Genomic DNA, 18,810 nt, shown 5'->3' on the forward strand with positions numbered 1-18,810 from the left:
CATATGTTAGATGATTATGTAAATCCAACCAATGGTAAATAATACTCCTAGTTGATGATTGTACTGAATTAATGTTTTCATAAATAAATAGTTAAATGACAGTGCTTAAGAAATTCAATAAGATAACTTTCCTAAAACTAGTAAAATTAAGTTAAATTCAATTATGATAAGGGGTATTAAAATAAATGAAAAATTATTACTATAAATTTCCTAACATATAACTTTCCTAACACATAAATTGTTGAAAAAAAAATCCTATAATCTAAAAATTATTACCTAGAGATGATGATGTACTTTGACATTGTCCTAGATGAGTGATTTTGTAGCTGGTTTACTAATCGAAAAGCAGAATTTGTAGCTAGATCTAGAGGTCGCTACGGAACAAGGACGAGCTACTGCAACAGACGAGGAGCTAATGTGGTGAAGGTGGTGAAGCAGGAATCAGACATCGAAACTTCCAGGAACAGAGAAGTTGATTAAGGATACGAACCGGACTTCGAAACTGCTAGAGAACAAAGATGTCGGTGGAGGTGAAGAAGCCAAATTGCAAAAGGGCCAATGATATAGGAGCTTCGGATGGGGAAAAGAGGACATGATAATGTCAGGATAAGAGAGAGAGTTAGGAGTTCTGTAATTTTGCCGATAAAGCAGGACTTCGGTGTCATCGAGAGTTTTTTTACTAGAAAATGAAAAAGTAGCTCGGTTCAGGATAGCTCGTGATGAAGTTTTTTTACCTTGCTTCGGACGAGCACATGATGTGGAGGGTAAAACAGGTATTAGATACAGGAATAGGTAATTTCCAAAGTCATGTGCATGATTTGGATAATAGGCAGGTTTACCTATGCGGTTCGATAATTTGCTGATTTTTCTCTCTATTCTTAATGTTAAATTGTATTTTTGACATCAAACTCATTCTTACGATTTTAGTTACATTCTTGGACTTACATTAGTTCAGTGAATCATCATCTTCCTTGAGTATGCTTGTCAAGTCTCACATTTTTAATGATAGAGTTGACATTTTTATGCATAGGTTTAAACATAAAATTTTACATCAACTTAGATACTAACCTAAATATTGAAAGTATTAACAGGTCGATCAAGAAATCCTTATCTTATGTTCTAATATGGAATACTCCCATGAAGAGAAGGTGCTTCATCACTGAAAGTAATGTCCGTTGATATAGAATTTTCTTGATGGAGAATAACAACACTTGTATCTTTTCTATGTTGAGGAATCACCCAAATATATGTATCCAGTGGAGGATGACATACCCCACTGAATATGAGGCCCCCATATCAATAGCAGAAGGCAAAAGGGGCCCTCAAAATATTATTTCCCAAATACGATGTGTCTTTTCCTCTGAAGACCCCACTCAAGGATCTACAATTATACAAAATGAAGCTTATCGTAGCCCGGAAAAGTTATCATGTGATAACGTTAAAAATATCATATAATACATGAATGATTATATGAGACTTGCATCCAAGACAGCCAGACTATATACCGGACCTCTGGTTCAAAATGTCTGGGAATTTAGGCAACAAAATTAAGGCCGCTTTTGATGAAAAATATTCTGGATTAACTGTCGGCGTTATTCCAAGAGTTCTATTTGCCTACAAATTCCTTGAACAAGAATGCAAGGATGTTGCTTTCAAAAGGTCTCTTAAAGATTTATCTTTTTGCAGCCAGATTCCTATACCCGGATATTACAAAGGGCAAGGACAAAAGAATTACGATATTCGAAAGAGCAAGACATATAAGGGTAAACCTCATGATACTCATGCCAGAGTAGAGAAAAGAAAGCACTTAATCAAAAACAAGAAGTGCAAATGCTATCTCTGTGGCCAAAGTTTAAGCACTAAGGACAATTAGTGGTCCGATTGGTACCTTGCTACAACGCAAGTAGACCAGCAATTAGAGCTAGCAACCAACTTGCTTAATGATGCTGTCAGAAGAATGAATAATTTTAAAGTATAGTGGACGAGGTGAACCCACCCACCACATCATGTCTAAACTACAACCACCGTTCATTTAAAGTAGCTATGCTGTAAAGTTAACTTTATGTGCTGTAAAGATAAGGTGTAAGCACCTTATCTGGTTTGTGTGTTGTAAAGATAAAAGTGCGTATGAAAAAGAGCACCTTATCTCTAGTTATCAAAGATTCGCTCATATCGGATGAGTAAGAGAAACTTGACGATGGGACCCCTTGTGCACTCGGAGTTCTCTTTCCTCCTCTATATAAGGAGTGTCTGCATTCCTTTGCAGAGCATTCAAGAGTCCCTTGAGCTCTAGTTAGGAAGAGAGTTGTAATTTAAAGTTTGCAATAAGAAGAGTCTGCGACTCAGTAAGTCCTTAAGTCCTTATCTCTTTTATTTCAAACTTGCTGTTTCGATCCACAGCTTTCTTTCTTCCTCTAAGCACACAATCTCCCCCCAAATCCCATCAGTGCGCGCATCACCGCATTTTGGTATCAGAGCCAGTATCATTAACTCTATTTTGTTGCTATTACTACTTAAGCTGTTGGTATTACGCAAGCTGTGGATCGAAACAGCACTGAGTTGCAGACTCTTCTTATTGCAAACTTTAAATTACAACTCTCTTCCTAACTAGAGCTCAAGGGACTCTTGAATGCTCTGCAAAGGAATGCAGACGCTCCTTATATAGAGGAGGAAAGAGAACTCCGGGTGCACAAGGGGTCCCATCGTCAAGTTTCTCTTACTCATCCGATATAAGTGAATCTTTGATGACTAGAGATAAGGTGCTCTTTTTCATACGCATTTTTATCTTTACAGCACACAAATCAGATAAGGTGCTTGCACCTTTATCTTTACAGCACATAAAGTTAACTTTACAGCATAGCTACTTTAAATGAACGGTGGTTGTAGTTTAGATATGATGTGGTGGGTGGGTTCACCTCATTCGCTATACTTTAAAATTATTCATTCTTCTGACAGCATCATTAAGCAAGTTGGTTACTAGCTCTAATTGCTAGTCTACTTGCGTTGTAGCAAGGTACCAATCAGACCACTAATTGTCCTTAGTGCTTAAACTTTGGCATTCCCTGCGTTTTAGTGAGTGAATTATTCGTAGTTGTTGTAGGGCATTAGTGGCTCGTACCGCTGCTTGCTGTTGTAGTTGATGCAGCTGTTCACTGATTCTTTGGTCTTCTTCAAGGGATATTGGGTATTGTTTTTACAATAGTTGTTGGTACTGTTCAGCCAGTTGGAGAGGTTGCTGAGGACCATCGTCATCTCCATTTGGGCCTCCCTGCTGGGCTTCTCTTGAAGTTCCTGCAGTGCTTAGGGAACTAGCTCCAGTCCTCCAAGAATTTGTTCCGATCATTCTAAAATAACGAGACAAGTTATTAGTCGAGATAATGTGTCGGCTAATTGATTGTCTTTGCCTTCAATGTGTTCAAATTGTATTAGAATGTCAACCGTGAAGGTGAGTCATCTCACTGTAGAGGGCTTATTGGTTGTTGTTTTCCCAAAGAAGTTAATAATTGCCCAGCAATCGGTTCTGATAATCAGCTCCTTCTTGTCTAGATAATGGATTTTGAGGGCTTCAAGTGTATTCATAACGGCGTGTATTTCTGCGTCAATTGTTGATTTTATTGGGGAATACTTGCCGCTAGCATAGGCACATATCTTTTCAGAGGCTTTAGGGTCAAATTTACATCTCTTCCATTTGCAAATACCACCCCATCCTTCGAGACATCCATCAACTTCAAGAACAATGAAGCAATCTTCCGGTGGTACTTCCAAGGCAGTAAGCCTTCTGACTATTTCTTTGATTTTCTTTACTAATGACCAGTCTTGGAAATTCATCCTTCGATCTCCTGTTAGACTAGTCTTGGCATATAAAGGGCTCAACAGTCGCCATAGATTAGGAATGTAATTTCGAGCATAGTTTAGTATTCCTAACCCGGATCTCATGTCTTGTTTTATCAAGAGATCTTCTTCCTTAAACTCAGTTATCTTGGTGATGATGTGTGGTTGAAGCTTATTTTTCGGTTGCACAGTACGACACCATGAAATTCTATCTCCGGAACTGCTATCTTCATCTTTGTGGGATTGAGTACTAGTCCGTTTTGTTGACAGATGTTGAGCATAATCTTCAGGTGCTTCCCATGCTCCTCGTTTTGAGAGAACACAAGGTTGTCATCAATATAGACTGCGATGAAATCTCCAGTATTTCTGAAACAGTTATCCATTTTTCATTAGAAAATGACGGGTGCATTTTTGAGACCGAATGACATGACTAGTCATTCGTATAGTCCGTCAGACACCCAAAATGCAGTCCATTCGATGGACTCAGGATGCATTGCTACCTAGTGAAAATCACTTTTAAGGTCAAATTTTGAATAAATGGAGCTTTTACTGACCTTTTGCAGAATTGTATTAATGTCAGGTAGACTGTATTAGTCCTTGTTGGTTAAATCATTGAGACGCTTATAGTTGAATACCATCCTTTCTTTCCCCTTCATTTCTTTGCCAGTTGTAAGGTCTATAGTTGTGCCGGAGTTAACAATAATAATAGTCGTTCTGTGTCTGCTCTTACTTGGTCTGATAACTCCCAGATTTAACAGAGCCTGGACGTGTCTAGTGAACGCCTCCTTTTGTTTTGGTGTTAAATACTTCAGGGGTCTATCTTCAATAATGAAGTCTGGGTTTTTAATATCTAGGTGATAAAGAATTTTATTTTTTGACCAATGCTGAAGAGGATTTTCGTCAATAAAACCTCCCTTAGTTCCTTTAACAAGGGGCCAAATTGTTCTAAAAATTGCTGGGAAGATTTTCCAATTGAATAGGATAGTATTTCTTTGATTTGTATATACTCGTCTTCCTCCGGATCAAGCTCCTCGATGGTTGCTACTGTGTTTGCTGAGGAGAGAGTATTGATCACAGTTAGATTTTTATAGAAAGTAACAACATTACCTTCTATTCTTACCCCTCCATGCATGGCTCTTATAAAGTTACAGTCGATCATTTGTATCTTATCCACTAACACCATTGGGAAGCTATACGTATAGGGAATACGAAAATTGTTGTCGCCAATAGTCATCCTTCCTGGCCTCATCTTTAATCTCGTTGTTTGTTGGGAGTTTATTCCGCTGAAATGAACAGCAAATGTATTCTCTTCCAGGGCCTCCATAGGAACTGATCTCTGGTCAACACAGCAAGTGGTTGAACCAGTATCTAATATTGCCCTTAGCGGGAATTTTGGAATATCGGGAATATCAATCTCTGCTTGCAAGTTGTATAACATGTTCTTGACAAGGCGAGGGTCTTGTTCTTCTTGTGCCGCAGTTATCCTTTCTGTTCTTTCATAATATAGCATATGAGAGGATTCTAGCCGTTCTTCTTCTTTTGAATTTACTTCTTTATTAAGTGCGGCAAAATCTCTTTCCAACTCCTTTTCCAATAAGAGTTGCTCATAAAGATTTTTATAATAAGAGACTTCCTTTTGAAGTCTTTCTATTTCTGTATCACACCAAGAGATATATTTTTGCTGTTCCTGCAAAAGTTTATTAGGAAAAAAAGGTGCAGGAGTTGCAGGTGAAACTGGTACCTCTTTACCGAAGTAATAGGGTCCGCAGAGATTACAAGAGGTGATAAGGCACTTAGGGCAATGTATCCGGACCCTTTTTATTGTTTCACTCTTGCATCCGGTGCATTTTGTCGGTTGGGGAGGAAAGGTATCACCATTGGACTGTCATTCATGCTGGCATTGATATTGCTCGTCCATTACCTTCACTTGGGGGCGGTACCCTCCATCGACTTGTCCTAACATAAAAATACTGTCAGTTAAGGTGAGGGTTTGTATGGACCTTTGAAGATCTTTAGTATCTTCTTCTCCCTCTGAGATGCTGAAGATTGCATCACTCCTCTGGGATGTCAAGCTGTTCAAACATCGCTACTCTTTTGGAACTTCGCTTGTCGTTAGGGCATTCTTTGGCAAAATGCCCTTCCTGGACACAGAGATAGCATTTGCACTTCTTGTTTTTGATTAAGTGCTTTCTTTTCTCTATTCTGGCGTGGGTATCATGAGGTTTACCCTTGTATGTCTTGCTCGTTCGAATACCGTACTTCTTTTGTCCTTGCCCTTTTTAATATCTTGGTATAGGAATCTATCTGGCTACAAAAAGATAAATCTTTAAAAGACCTTTTGAAAGCAGCATCCTTGCATTCTTGTTCAAGGAATTTGTAAGCAAATAGAACTCTATAACGCCGACAGTTAATCCTGAATATTTTTCATCAAAAGCGGCCTTAAATCTGTTGCCTAAATCCCCAAGCATTTTGAACCAGAATTTCTCAGATAGTTCGGGTCCGGTATATAGTCTGCCTGTCTTGGATGCAAGTCTCATATAATCATTCATGTATTGTACGATATTTTTAACGTTATCACATGATAGCTTTTCCAGGCTTCAATAAGCTTCATCTTGTATAATTGTAGATCCTTGAGTCGGGTCTTTAGAGGAAAAGACACGTCGCATTTGGGAAATAATATTTTGAGTACCCCTTCTGCCTTCTGCTGCTAATATTTTGAGTGGGGTATGTCATCCTCCACTGTATCCAAACTAGTTTTTCTATTTCCCCAAGACGATTCTCCATGTATTCGATTTTATTGTTTGAATCTGTGAAGCCTTGGGCCGCCACATGGTTAAGGGTAATGGATTCCCATCTTAAGAAGACATCATGAAAAAGGCCCAATTGCTCAGGGATAACAAATATAGCCCCTCCTTGTTGTTGGGTTGAGGGAAGAGTCCACATTTCATTATTAAAACCTCCTCGTAACTTGACATTGGGGTTTTCTCTGTTGAAAGTGGGTTGAATAGGTTGAGAAGTTCCTGGATCCCTTGTTGCTGGTGGGTATCCGGGGAGTCCCATAACAGTGTCTAGTGGTGGCCTATAGGGTGATATCCGGGGAGTCGCTTGTTGAATAAATTTGTTATTGTTGATTTACTGGTTCTGGTATTTCCGTAGCAAGTAATTGTCGTAGTATTGGGGACAAGATTATTTGTGTAGTGTGTATAAATTGATAGAGTACTGAGCATGGTTTAAAATTTCCATCCGTGTGGAGGTTTCAGTCTCGGATCAAAACGATATAATTTTAATACCTTATGAAGGTTCGTAAAAGAGAAAAAATCAACAATGAAGGGGGGATAAGATTCTAGCAATGAACGCAAGTAAAAGGAAAAACAAATCGAAAGTAAGGGTCAAGTAAAAGGGAAAAATTCAATTGTAAAGACCAATAAAAGAAAAAAATGGCAATATATAAAGGTTGGTAAATAAACAAAGTCAATAAGGAAGGCCAAACAAAAAATGAAGAAAAAAAAAGAATCTAATTATAAAGGAACTCAACTATAAATACGTTCACCTAAATATCCTCATCTCTACAACTCTAATATTCTGCTCACGTGCTATAGTCATAGCCCAACATTTAGCATTATATAACATAACATGTCTAACCGTCATTTTATAGAACTTCCCTTTAAGTTTTAGAGGTATTTTACCATCACATAAAACATCCGATGTTCTCCTCCATTTCAAACATCATGTTTGCATTCTATGTAAAACATTTCTCTCAATCTTTCTATCATTTTATAAAAATGATCCTAAATACTTAAAGCTCTCAGTTCTAGACAACTCGTCATCTCCTATCTTAACAATTGTCTCATTATGTATAATATTGCTAAACTTAAATTTCATATATTCTATTTTTACTCTACTAAGCCTAAAATCTTTCATCCATGATTCTAGTTTAGCATTTACTATCTCATTTATCAAAATAATATCATCTGCAAACAACATGTATAGTTCATCCCTGATTAGTGTAAAAAAATAAGGACTTAGAGTTGATCTATGATGTAACTCTATTTTTATTGAAAATACTTTAGTTAATCCACTTAGAGTCTTCACTCTAGTCATTACATCCTCACACATATCTTTAATTAGTTCAATATATGCTACGCTAACATTTTTTTTTCTGAATTCTTCATATAATTTCTCTTGAGACACTATTATAAGTTTTTTTAAATCAATGAATATCATGTGTAGATCTTTTATTTTTGCTTCCGATACTTTTCATTTAGTTGTCCGAGAAGATATATAGCTTCTATTGATGAGTGGTGAGAACTCATATTAATGATCATGAATTCATTTTTTTAAGGCAATACAATCATATCTTTTCCTTATTCATTACTTCACATTATTTCAGGAGATTGTTTTCCTTCTAAGACAAGCAACAAGAAAGAAGATTATATAGATTTGGATCTTAAAAATTTAATGTGGAACTTACTTTTTGGCGACGGGAACTAAGTTTAGTACTCAATTTCAAGTAGTTCCCCACCATACAAGGAAACTAGCCATAGGGGTATGTTGATTTTAAATGTCAATCACATAAACTTAGTTTCATAAGTGTCACATAAACTTACTTTCATAAGTGACATGTCAATGCATACACCTCCATGAGGGGATAAAGTCTGACCCTCAATTGAAGTAGCTCCACCATATGGTACAATAGGAACCTAATTCATTGAAAAACACTCATTGATCTCCTAACCTAAGATTTGATATCATCAAGTAAAGAGTCAATCAGTAGAAAATGAAATAAAAGCTAGAAGTGTACCGTACCTTATACTTATTGCATGCCACAACAATTTTATGTACATCATCCTGTGACCTGTATTATTAAACAAGAAATAGCCAGATGTCAAATTACCATGACAGCCTTGAAAACCAAGAACAAATTCTGATTCATTCTTTAGGAAAGCTACCTCAACTATGTTCTTAGAATAAGAGTATTCTTATTTGGGACTAGGGTGTATGATTAGGTTGATTTGTGCCATATTGCTACGGAGTGTAGATCCGACTACAAAAATCATATTGTTGATTTTTCAACTATTTTGTGTTTGTATATAAGTAAATTTTTCTTTGAATTTCAAAATAATGTGTTGAATCCTTACTCCTATATTATCATATAGAGTACATGAATATTTTGATTAATCCATGACTTGTAAATTTCTTTTCCTAAGTCTCAAGGTAGTTTACTAATAGTCTTTCACCCAAGGTTGGGTTACAGTAATTACCTAATACCACAGTCAGTGGTAAGAAGTCATCGCAAAACGGTTTTATCCAATTCCAACTAAAGAGTTGAAGTTGTTCGAAGTCTCACATTACTTCTTTTTGCCTTATGTCTAATCCTTTATTTGCATCTCTAGCTATTAACAGGCTATGGATGGCATAACAGAAGTTTAGTATGTTATTGCCTTATAAGGCAATTCTAATTACTTCATCTGGGAATTCTAGTTTAAAAGTGTCTCAGGCTGCTCGGGCTACATCTCCTAAGTAGTTTTCACCTACTCGGATCACAACATCTCTAATTTCTATATCAAGTTCATGTTTTGCTTGGTAGTCTCATTATTTGAAACTATTCATTATTCTAACTATGTATGATATAACTAAGGGTCACATTTAGTTATATTTAGAAATATTGTATCTTTTCCAAAGAATCTTACTTCTAGTGGCCTTCTTTTTCCAATAGTCCTCACTATTGTTAGTATATGAAGTGACTCCCCTCATAGGGGGATCTGCACCATAAACCATTGTTCCCATAAAACTTTCTAGCATATTTACTTCATATGGTGGCCTGAAAATTGAAGTAGCGGTAGATTCTCCTATATTCATCTTCAAATTTTTTAGCTATTGTATGTTTGTCTTCATCGAAATATAATATCCAGTTTTGTTATAACTTTTTATATTTCTTTTCAAATTGTTCAAGTTCAGCTAAGTCATCCACGTATTCATCTAAGTCTCCTTCCAACTTGTTCATTAAGATGAAATAATTCGCCTATTTTTATTTTTCAATCAACTTTAGATATTTTGCTCCTAATTTTCTAAGTACACTGACAACATCATCATCTTGTCTAAGCATGAGGTTGAAATTATCATCTTCTATATCTTTTTCATTTTGAGTAGAAGATTGACAACCTGCGAATCTGACTGTTAAACCTTTGTACATAATAGATTGAGTTGGTTGAAGTGTTGACTCCGTATTTTATAAGTTTATATCTAAATCAAAGTTTTTTTTAAGGAAATGTATTCTTTTAAGTAACTGCTTTAATCATACCTGCAACTTTAATTTTAAAGTTATTGTGAATATGATTCATTAATTTTCCAAAAAAATATATTTAGTTGGATATTATCATTTTATAATTGTCGATATCATTTTGCTTGCCTCATAATTTTAATGTGTTTAACAAGGTCTTTGACAGTCATATTAAAATTAGGACATAAGTAAGTAATTCCTAAGTTATTCATGTCAACTTCTGTAACTCCAATGACTCACATTTCTCTGTCAGAGAAATGTTTTCCTCTTATTCTTTGTCTTGTTAAGCCTCTAAGTCCAAACACAATTAATCTTAGTTGTATATAATTGTCTTCTAGATAAGAGTGTTTTGGCTGACTCTTCAATCATTAGGCTAAATCTTTCTTCTGTTTTTATCTAGAAGATGAAAAGGTTATGTTCTATGATGTCAAAACATAGAAGTGGTAAAGTTAAATATCCCCTGACTATACAGTTCTATTCGTTTGAGAATATAGTTAAATTTCTATCAATGTCTTTGAGTTCTTCTAATCAATTATTAGAAAAATTATTTCTTCTTGGTACTATATTATCTATCTAAGAGGTAGTATTTGTTTCTATTTGTCGTCCTCTCACTATTTGAGAAAAGCCGGTAAATGGTTGTGAGACTCATTTGACTAGCTTGAGTTATAAATTAAGAATTTATACGTAGTTGGAGGTTTTTTGGTAACAGCTTTTCCAAGAGATAACTTGCTTAAGTCTTTGTTGATGTTGTTCAAAACTTCATTCCAATTAGTTATTTGCATATTTCCTTGAAATTATTTTTCTATCAAAAGTAACCTATTTTTCAATAGTGTTATTCTAGGATGTAGTGATGTTAACAAGACTACTATAGTATTATTTTTGTTGAGCTAGGATTTGATCTCCTTTCCCAATTAATTCAATACTACAATATTTATCTTCATTCTTAGCATATTGGTGTGCATATTCTAAAGCTTTTTCGTAGTGAGTGTTTTCAAATCTTAGTTTGTTCATTTATACTTTATTTCCTAAATTATTTTCTAAAGAACTAACAACTTCAAAAAGTTGAGTCTTATTACTAGCAATCAATTCCTCGAATTATATTAATAGTGCTCTAGTTCAGCTTCCAAACTTTGTGATTTATTTGTGTTGATTAGTTTGGATATGGCTTGTATGTCTTGTTTGATAGGAATACTGTTTAATCGTAAAGTTCTTTTTAAGGATTCTTGAGCTTCTTTCAAATAGTCAAGATTTATTAATACTTCAGCTAAGATTTAATTGTTCTATACCAAGTTCTTAGTTAAAGTATTTAAACTCTATAAGATATTTCATTGTTGTGATTCAATGAGCTTCCTAAACTTACAAGTCAATAATGAAATTTAAGTGAGAATTATCTGTGTCAAGATAATGTGTGAGATTTGATTCTAATGTAACAACTATGCTTGTTTTGATCTAAAAGTAATAATTGTTCTGGGATGTAAAGTTAAGTCTAGATAATTAAGTTTTATAAATTCATGTGGAGCATTAGAAATCATATACTAAGTGTCCCAAAGTACGTAATTCAGCTCTAATACCAATATGTTTGCGTGTTTTTATGATGTGCTCCATTTAGAGTTGTGGTTGATAGAGTCTAAGAATTATTTTCTAAGGTTTTTTAACAAGCCAGTGTCTATTTTGGAGTTTTGTTTGTTTTGGGATAAATCTTTGGAAGGATGTCTTTTTCCAATTTACTTATCAACTGTGAACTTCTTCACCTATTAGGAAACAACAAGAACCTTATGTCTTATTTTTCATACTCTATCCCGGCTTCTTTAGGACTTACAATAAGCTTTCACTAGCGCTTATTGTCTTTACTTAGCCAGCACAGGTATCCTCTCTCATAGATAGACCTTTTAACATAATGTAAAACTTGGACAAGAACTGAGGATTTTTGAAAATTCCTTAGGCCAAGCAAGGTCTATTATGCTACAACAACAACAACAACAACAACCAAGCTTTTTCCCACTAAGTGGGGTCGGCTGTATGAATCCTTTTACGCCATTGAGCTGTATCTTCTATTATATCATCATCTATATTCAAATAAATTTTATCTTGTTTTATTGTTGCTAACAAAGTTTTTTTTTTGTTTTCCTCTTCCTCGTTTGATATGTATGTTTATCATAGTTTCACATCGCCTAACTGGAGCATTTATTGGTCGTCTAAGTACATGTCCGTATCATCTTAAACGTGTCTCTCGGAGTCTATTATGCTACCAAATAAAAATTTAGAAAGACTACGAGAACTAATATACAACAACGATTGTTTTATCCCACTAGGTGTGACCGGCTCTATGAATTCTTCTACTATATCCTCATTTATACTTAAAGAAATTTTATCTTATTTTATTATTACTATCTAGGAGAACTAGTATAAACTAGGAAATTACAATTTACAAACTAGGAAATTGCATAAACTAAAGGTTTACAAATACAAGTTGGATAGTAGAAGTACAAGTTGTGTGTGTTTCTTCAATGATGAAGCACATAGGCTTCGAGTGGTTTTTATAGAAAGGAAGCACGCACACTTCAGAAAAGAAAAGCAATTCAACTAAGCCTGAGTCATCAAATACGAAGGAATCTTTTCAGTGGAGTGTTAAGATAAGAGAGCATCTTCTGCAGAATGAGTATTAAATTAGAAGATTTAAACAAAGTAATAGTTAGGGTGAAGAGTGAGAGTTAGTACTCTAAAAAGTGATTTTCATCACATTGATTAAATTTGCTTCTTCAGTAGAGCCTACATAGGTAGGTAAAGTTGAAGTTAATAGTCCTTGTGACGGTGATGAGCTGACTTTGTTTTTGTGCAACCATTCCTCATTTTTCTCGTAGTAGTATTGACAAATAGTGAAATGCTAGGTGAAAAATTTATAAAGGAAGAAAACAATTTGCATGTCTTTTGGCCAGAAAATCTTGTATGTTTCTCCTGCATGTATGAATTCAAATGGATCATAGTATTTATCCCATAACCAGGAATTGCCTTTGAATAGAAGATTTTCGATGTTTTTACCGGTCTTCTATAGGTTTAGTGGATAATTATTCTTTCTCAGGATTTGAAAGGTAGCCTTCAAAAGTAAGATCTCGAATATTGACTACTTATATATCTATCTTGATTACATTTATGGCTGGTTCAATTTTTAAATTAATCCATTCGGGAGGAGAACCGTCAAAGGAGCAAAGTGCAAAAGTTTCTTGGTCTTCCGAGGAATGTTGTAGGACAACACCAAGTTTATAAGAGAATTCTAGTATAGAATCCAGGTCATTGACCCATAATTGATTTCGTAGTCTGAAGTTCATTAAAGTGAAATGTATAATAAGTCTTCCTATGTAATTCTTTTATTCAAATTTTTCAAAATAAATATTAGTTCTTCAATAAGAATAAAGTAGTTGGCATCTACATCCGGATGCTAATGTTTCTAGATCAAAATATTGAAGAAATGTCTTCCGACACTTAAGTTTATAGTTATATTTTTCTGCATATACGATAGTAATACATGTAGTGGGATTTTCATGAAACCATTTAAGGACTTCACGAAGCTCCACAGATTGTTGGAAAGTAGAATCTTTCCCAAGAATTTGAATATAAGCTTCTATTAGATTCTTCTTCTCATAAAAGATGCTTTCAGTTTTTTGGCCTGGCCTTTAATGATTTCAAGTGATTGATAATTCATTAGGCTTTGTGGTATCCTTCAAGCTAGTGTAAGGCTTAACTAACTAAAGTCTTCAATTAAAGGATTATAATTCCTTTTGGAGGAAGACGGTAAGTATTTACCACTAGCAGTGTTGTAAATGGCAGTAGGCGATGGTGGAGCGGTAGGTAGACGGTACCTAGGTGATTGAATTAAAAATACCATTAAAAAATATTTAATAAATATATATTAATTAATGGGATAATTTTATTTGGTTTTCATTAAGTTTATTTAAATTATATCAATCATACCTACGAGTCGATTAAAATTATTTAGGTAGTTATTTAATTAAATCCTAACCTAACTCCTCTTACAACTATTCTAATCCGTGTGATGAGACTAGACGCAACAACGGGACCGTGCGACGCATTTGTGCTCGTCGTCGAGCCCGAGCGAAGCGTTCGGGCTCATCGCCTAGCTCGGGTGACGCATCCAGGCCCATCGTCGAGCTGGGGCAACCCTGCCGAGGCCGCATGACGCGTCCGGACTCGTCGCCAAGCCCAAACAACCCATCCAGACCCACTGCCTCGGCCACCTCGCGCACTACCTAGCCAACCTCACCAACCTTGCCTCGACTATAACCACCCAAAGCACCGCCTAGGGCAAAGGCGGTGCAGTGCCTAGGCACCTAGGTGGCCGCCTCAGCTATCATTTAGAACACTGTCCATTACCATCAGAATCAGTGGCTGCTATTAAGTAGGATTTTTCTAGCTTGGTTTTCTCGTCAGTTTTAAGTAAAGTACTGATGAAGAAGTTAGGGTCAAGTCACCTAGGAGAGTGTAGTCATACATGAATTTCATAACTCCTCCTTAATGTCAACTCCCCCTTAAACGTATAAGATTTCTTGAAATTTTAAATTGGGAAGTTCCCTTTAAAATTTAATTTTAAACTTGACTTAAACCTCACTCCCATTTTTCATACATGCAAAAAAAATATTGACTAATTTGTAAGAAATTGCTGTAGCAAAAGGTGATTACTTGCAGTCTTACTCCAAAAGGAATTATAATCCCTTAATTGAAGATTTTAGTGAGTTAATATTTGCACCAACAAAGTGAGTTAATCTTTGCACCGGCTTCAAGGATACCACAAAGGCCAATGGATTATCAATCCCTTGAAATCCTTGAAGCCAAGGTAGAAAAAACTACTGAAAGCACCATACCGATTGGCACCTACAGAAATTCTTGAAATCCCTTGACATCCTTGATACCTGGAACTACTCCTTTGTCCAAAGCACCATACCGATTGGCACCTACGGAAATGAAAGAGCTGAAGGAGCAGCTGCAAGAGCTACTGGATAAGGCTTTCATCCGACTGAGTGTGTCACCGTGGGGAGCGCCGAGTTGTTTGTTGCAAGAAGGATGGGACAATGTGACTATGCATCAACTATCGGGAGCTAAACCAAGTTACAGTTAAAAATAAATACGCATTGCCCTAGATTAATGACTTGTTTGACCAACTACAAGGCGCAATGGTATTCTCGAAAATCAATTTGAGGTCCGATTACCATCAACTAAAGGTGAAAGAAGAGGACGTCCATAAGACCGCATTCAGAACTCAATACGACCACTATGAGTTTCTAGTTATGTCGTTTGGGCTTATTAACGCCCCAACGGCCTTTATGAACTTGATGAACCGAATTTTCCAGCCATACCTAGACCAATTTGTTATTGTCTTCATTGATAATATATTAATCTACTCCCGTAGTCGCGAAGAGCATCATCAGCATTTAACTGTGATGCTACATACGCTGAAGGATAGACGTCTATATGCAAAGTTTAGTAAATGTGACTTCTGGTTAGAACAGATTACATTCTTGGGACATATCATCTCAGAAAGAGGTATAGAAGTGGATCCAACTAAGGTAGAAGCAATCCGGAATTGGACGACTCCAAGGAATGCCACTAAATCCGAAGCTTTCTAGGGCTAGTAGGTTATCGAAGGTTCATACAGAACTTTTGCACGGATTGTCTTACCACTGACTTCGCTGACCAAGAAAAGGGTAAAATATAAATGGACGGACCAGTGTGATACGAGTTTTGAGGAGCTGAAAGAAAGATTGATGACAACGCCAGTGCTTGCAATTCCAAGTGGCACTTGGCGGTTTGCGGTGTACACAGATGCCTCCAAGAATGGTTTAGAGGTTGTGCTAATGCAAAATGAGAGGTCCATCGTCTATGCTTCTCATCAGTTAAAGGTGCATGAACAAAATTATCCCACGCGTGATCTAGAATTGACGACAATCGTTTTTGCTTTAAAGATATGGAGGCATTACCTTTATGGCGAACATTGTGAGATCTTCGATGACCACAAAAGCCTAAAATATTTCTTCACCCATAAGGAATTAAATATGAGGCAGAGACGCTGGCTGAAGTTGGTGAAAGACTATGACTGCGACATTAACTACCATCTAGGTAAGGCTAATATGGTGGCAGACGCCCTGAGTCGCAAGCCCGCAATGTTATCACAGTTGACAATACAGTAACAGCTGATATCAGAATTTCAACGGATGGGTCTGGAAGTGTTCATACCAAATGAGCACATTGGTTTGCCCACACTAACAGTTACATCAAACCTACTGGACCAGATTCGGATAGGGCAAGCCTCAGATCCGCAGCTGATGGAATGGACACGTAGAGATGAAGGTAAAGGTAGCGCTACTTACTCAATGGTTGATGGGGTTGTGAAATACAAGGGTCGTATCTGGGTGCCTAAGGTTGGTACACTTAGAGAAGACCTTATGATTGAGGCACATACTACTCCACACTCTGTTCACCCCGGAAGTACGAAGATGTACAAAGATATGCAATCACTATATTGGTGTCCGAGCATGAAGAAAGACATAGTCAGAGTAGTTCACGAATACCTTACTTGCCAGCAAGTGAAGGCCGAACATCAGAGGCCAGCGGGACTACTAGAACCGCTTCTGATTCCCACATGGAAGTGGGAAGATATAATCATGGACTTTGTGGTAGGATTATCAACCTCACCAAGGGGATCCAATGTCATATGGGTGATTGTGGATCGCTGACCAAATCGGCTCACCTTCTGCCAATAAAGACAATGTTCACCATGACGCAGTATGCAAAATTATATATCTGAGAGATTGTCCGTCTACATGGAATTCCGGCCCGAATAGTGTCAAACAGGGACCCAAGATTCACTTCCGAGTTTTGGGAAAATTTGCACCGAGGATTAGGTACAAAGCTTGCCTTTAGCATGGCATTCCACCCTCAAACAGATGGTCAATCAGAACGGGTTATTTAGATTCTGGAGGATATGCTTCGAGCCAACATGATTGACTTCAAGGGAAGTTGATTGCCCCTGGTGGAGTTCAATTACAACAACAGCTACCAAGCTACTATAGGTATGGCTCCATATGAAGCATTGTATAGAAGGAGATACAGAACTCCACTACATTGGGATGAGGTAGGAGAGAGGGTGATTTTGGGCCTAGATATTGTGACTCACATAGTGAATCTAGTGGCTAAGATTCGAGATAGAATGCAGACAGCACAGAGTCGCCAGAAGAGTTATGCCGACCAATGACGAAAAGATTTGAAGTTTGAAGTGGGAGACTGATAATGGGTATTTTTGTGTATTATTTTGGCTCTTATACTTAGCATTTTCTACCTTCTCGCATACTTAATGTTGTGTTTATATCATGATTTGCGAATATGGATTCATTTTGGATTTAATTGTAAATTTCCTACAAATTGTGGAATTTAATTTCATGTTTTTATCATGATTTTGTAGAGAATTAAAGAGGAGTCATAGACATGAGTTGAGTTAAATCAATTGGATGCAATGCTAGGGTTGAGCATGAGCTAATTTGAAGAGCTTAGTTCATTTCATTTTAATTTGGATCAAGAAAGAAGAATCCAATCACAACAATCCATTTCTAAGCCTTATCCAAAGCCCAACTCATCCAATTTGAAGCCCAATTTGAACTCTACTCTTAATGAACCGGGTCTAAGCTTTAACGGATCTTTTCCTTTACCCAAAACTTTTACCCGACCCGTTAAGAAACTTTCCTTCATCACCAACACGGCATAGTGCCGACCAAGACACCTCTTCTCTCGCAACGCGCTAGGGCACGCGCAGACTCCCCCCACCGGCTTCCTTCTTCTTCTCCCTTCTCTCCGGCCGGCGGCTTCCCTTACTTTCACTGCCGTCGGCCGGTCCTCCACATCCATTTCTCCTCTTCTCCGATCTGCTCAACTCGGCGACGGCAGCAAGCTCCAGCGGTCTCTTTGAGCGGACAGCGGCTTTGGGTCTAGGGTTTTCTTGACGGCGAGGTGTTCTTCTCCGGCAAGCACCCTTCTTCATACCTTCCTCAGAGGAAGTCTTCTGCGAACAGCGTTCCGAAAGCAGAAGCTTCCGAGGAGGAAGCCGGCTGCCCCATCTTCTCCTGCGAATTTCTTCTTCTTCCATCACTAAGCAGTGTTGTGGCTTCTTGTGGACGGCGTTCCGAAGGCAGGAATTCCAGCAATGTCAGTGCATACTTCCATTCCGACAGAAGCTCTCCAATTCCGGCAGATCACTCATGGAAGCTGTTCGTGAGCAGTAGGCAGTCGTTGTTTGTTGTTCACCAGAGACGACGTTCCAGATCTGGGCCCTTTGTGTGACGACGACGGGTAGTCGATTGGTAGTTGGATTGATGTATGATTGTGGAGGAATGGATGTCGTTGATTAGTTTAGTTTGTTTTCATGTTTGATTTGCTTTATATTTATTCTTATGCATTTTGGATATTGTAGTTAATGTTTTGATTCATGCTGCTTAGTTGTTAGTTTACCTTCGTGTTAATTGTTTAAGGTTAATGTAGTTTACTTTCTTGCTTAATTAGGTTGTTATGTTTGTTATTGCTCCTTAGATTGATAGATTGCACTTTGTTTAGTTTTATATGCTGTTTAGTTCCATTTATGTATGATTGTTGATCTTGTATCATAGGGTGACAATGTGGTACAAGTTTAGTTTTTATGC

The 18,810-nt window shown here is 37.0% G+C and overlaps 1 protein-coding gene across 6 annotated transcripts in view; it reads right to left on the reverse strand.

The window, feature by feature from the left end:
* Window positions 1-18,810, reverse strand: part of LOC122010410 (D-lactate dehydrogenase [cytochrome], mitochondrial-like) — a 106,697-nt gene that overhangs the window by 73,699 nt on the left and 14,188 nt on the right. For 5 of the 6 annotated variants that reach the window (XR_006119880.1, XR_006119881.1, XM_042566938.1 and 2 more), the window contains exons 4-5: window positions 8,638-8,686; window positions 8,439-8,531 (exon numbers count right to left, since the gene is read on the reverse strand). Coding sequence is in view for 4 of the 6 variants with exons in the window: in XM_042566938.1 (XP_042422872.1) it covers window positions 8,439-8,531; window positions 8,638-8,686 (142 nt within the window). In the remaining 2 variants the exon portion in view is untranslated. The remainder of the gene's footprint in view (window positions 1-8,438; window positions 8,532-8,637; window positions 8,687-18,810) is intronic. The other variant, XM_042566939.1, reaches the window with a different exon arrangement.

Source organism: Zingiber officinale, chromosome 8A (genome assembly GCF_018446385.1).
Source record: "Zingiber officinale cultivar Zhangliang chromosome 8A, Zo_v1.1, whole genome shotgun sequence".
Classification (NCBI taxonomy): domain Eukaryota; kingdom Viridiplantae; phylum Streptophyta; class Magnoliopsida; order Zingiberales; family Zingiberaceae; genus Zingiber; species Zingiber officinale.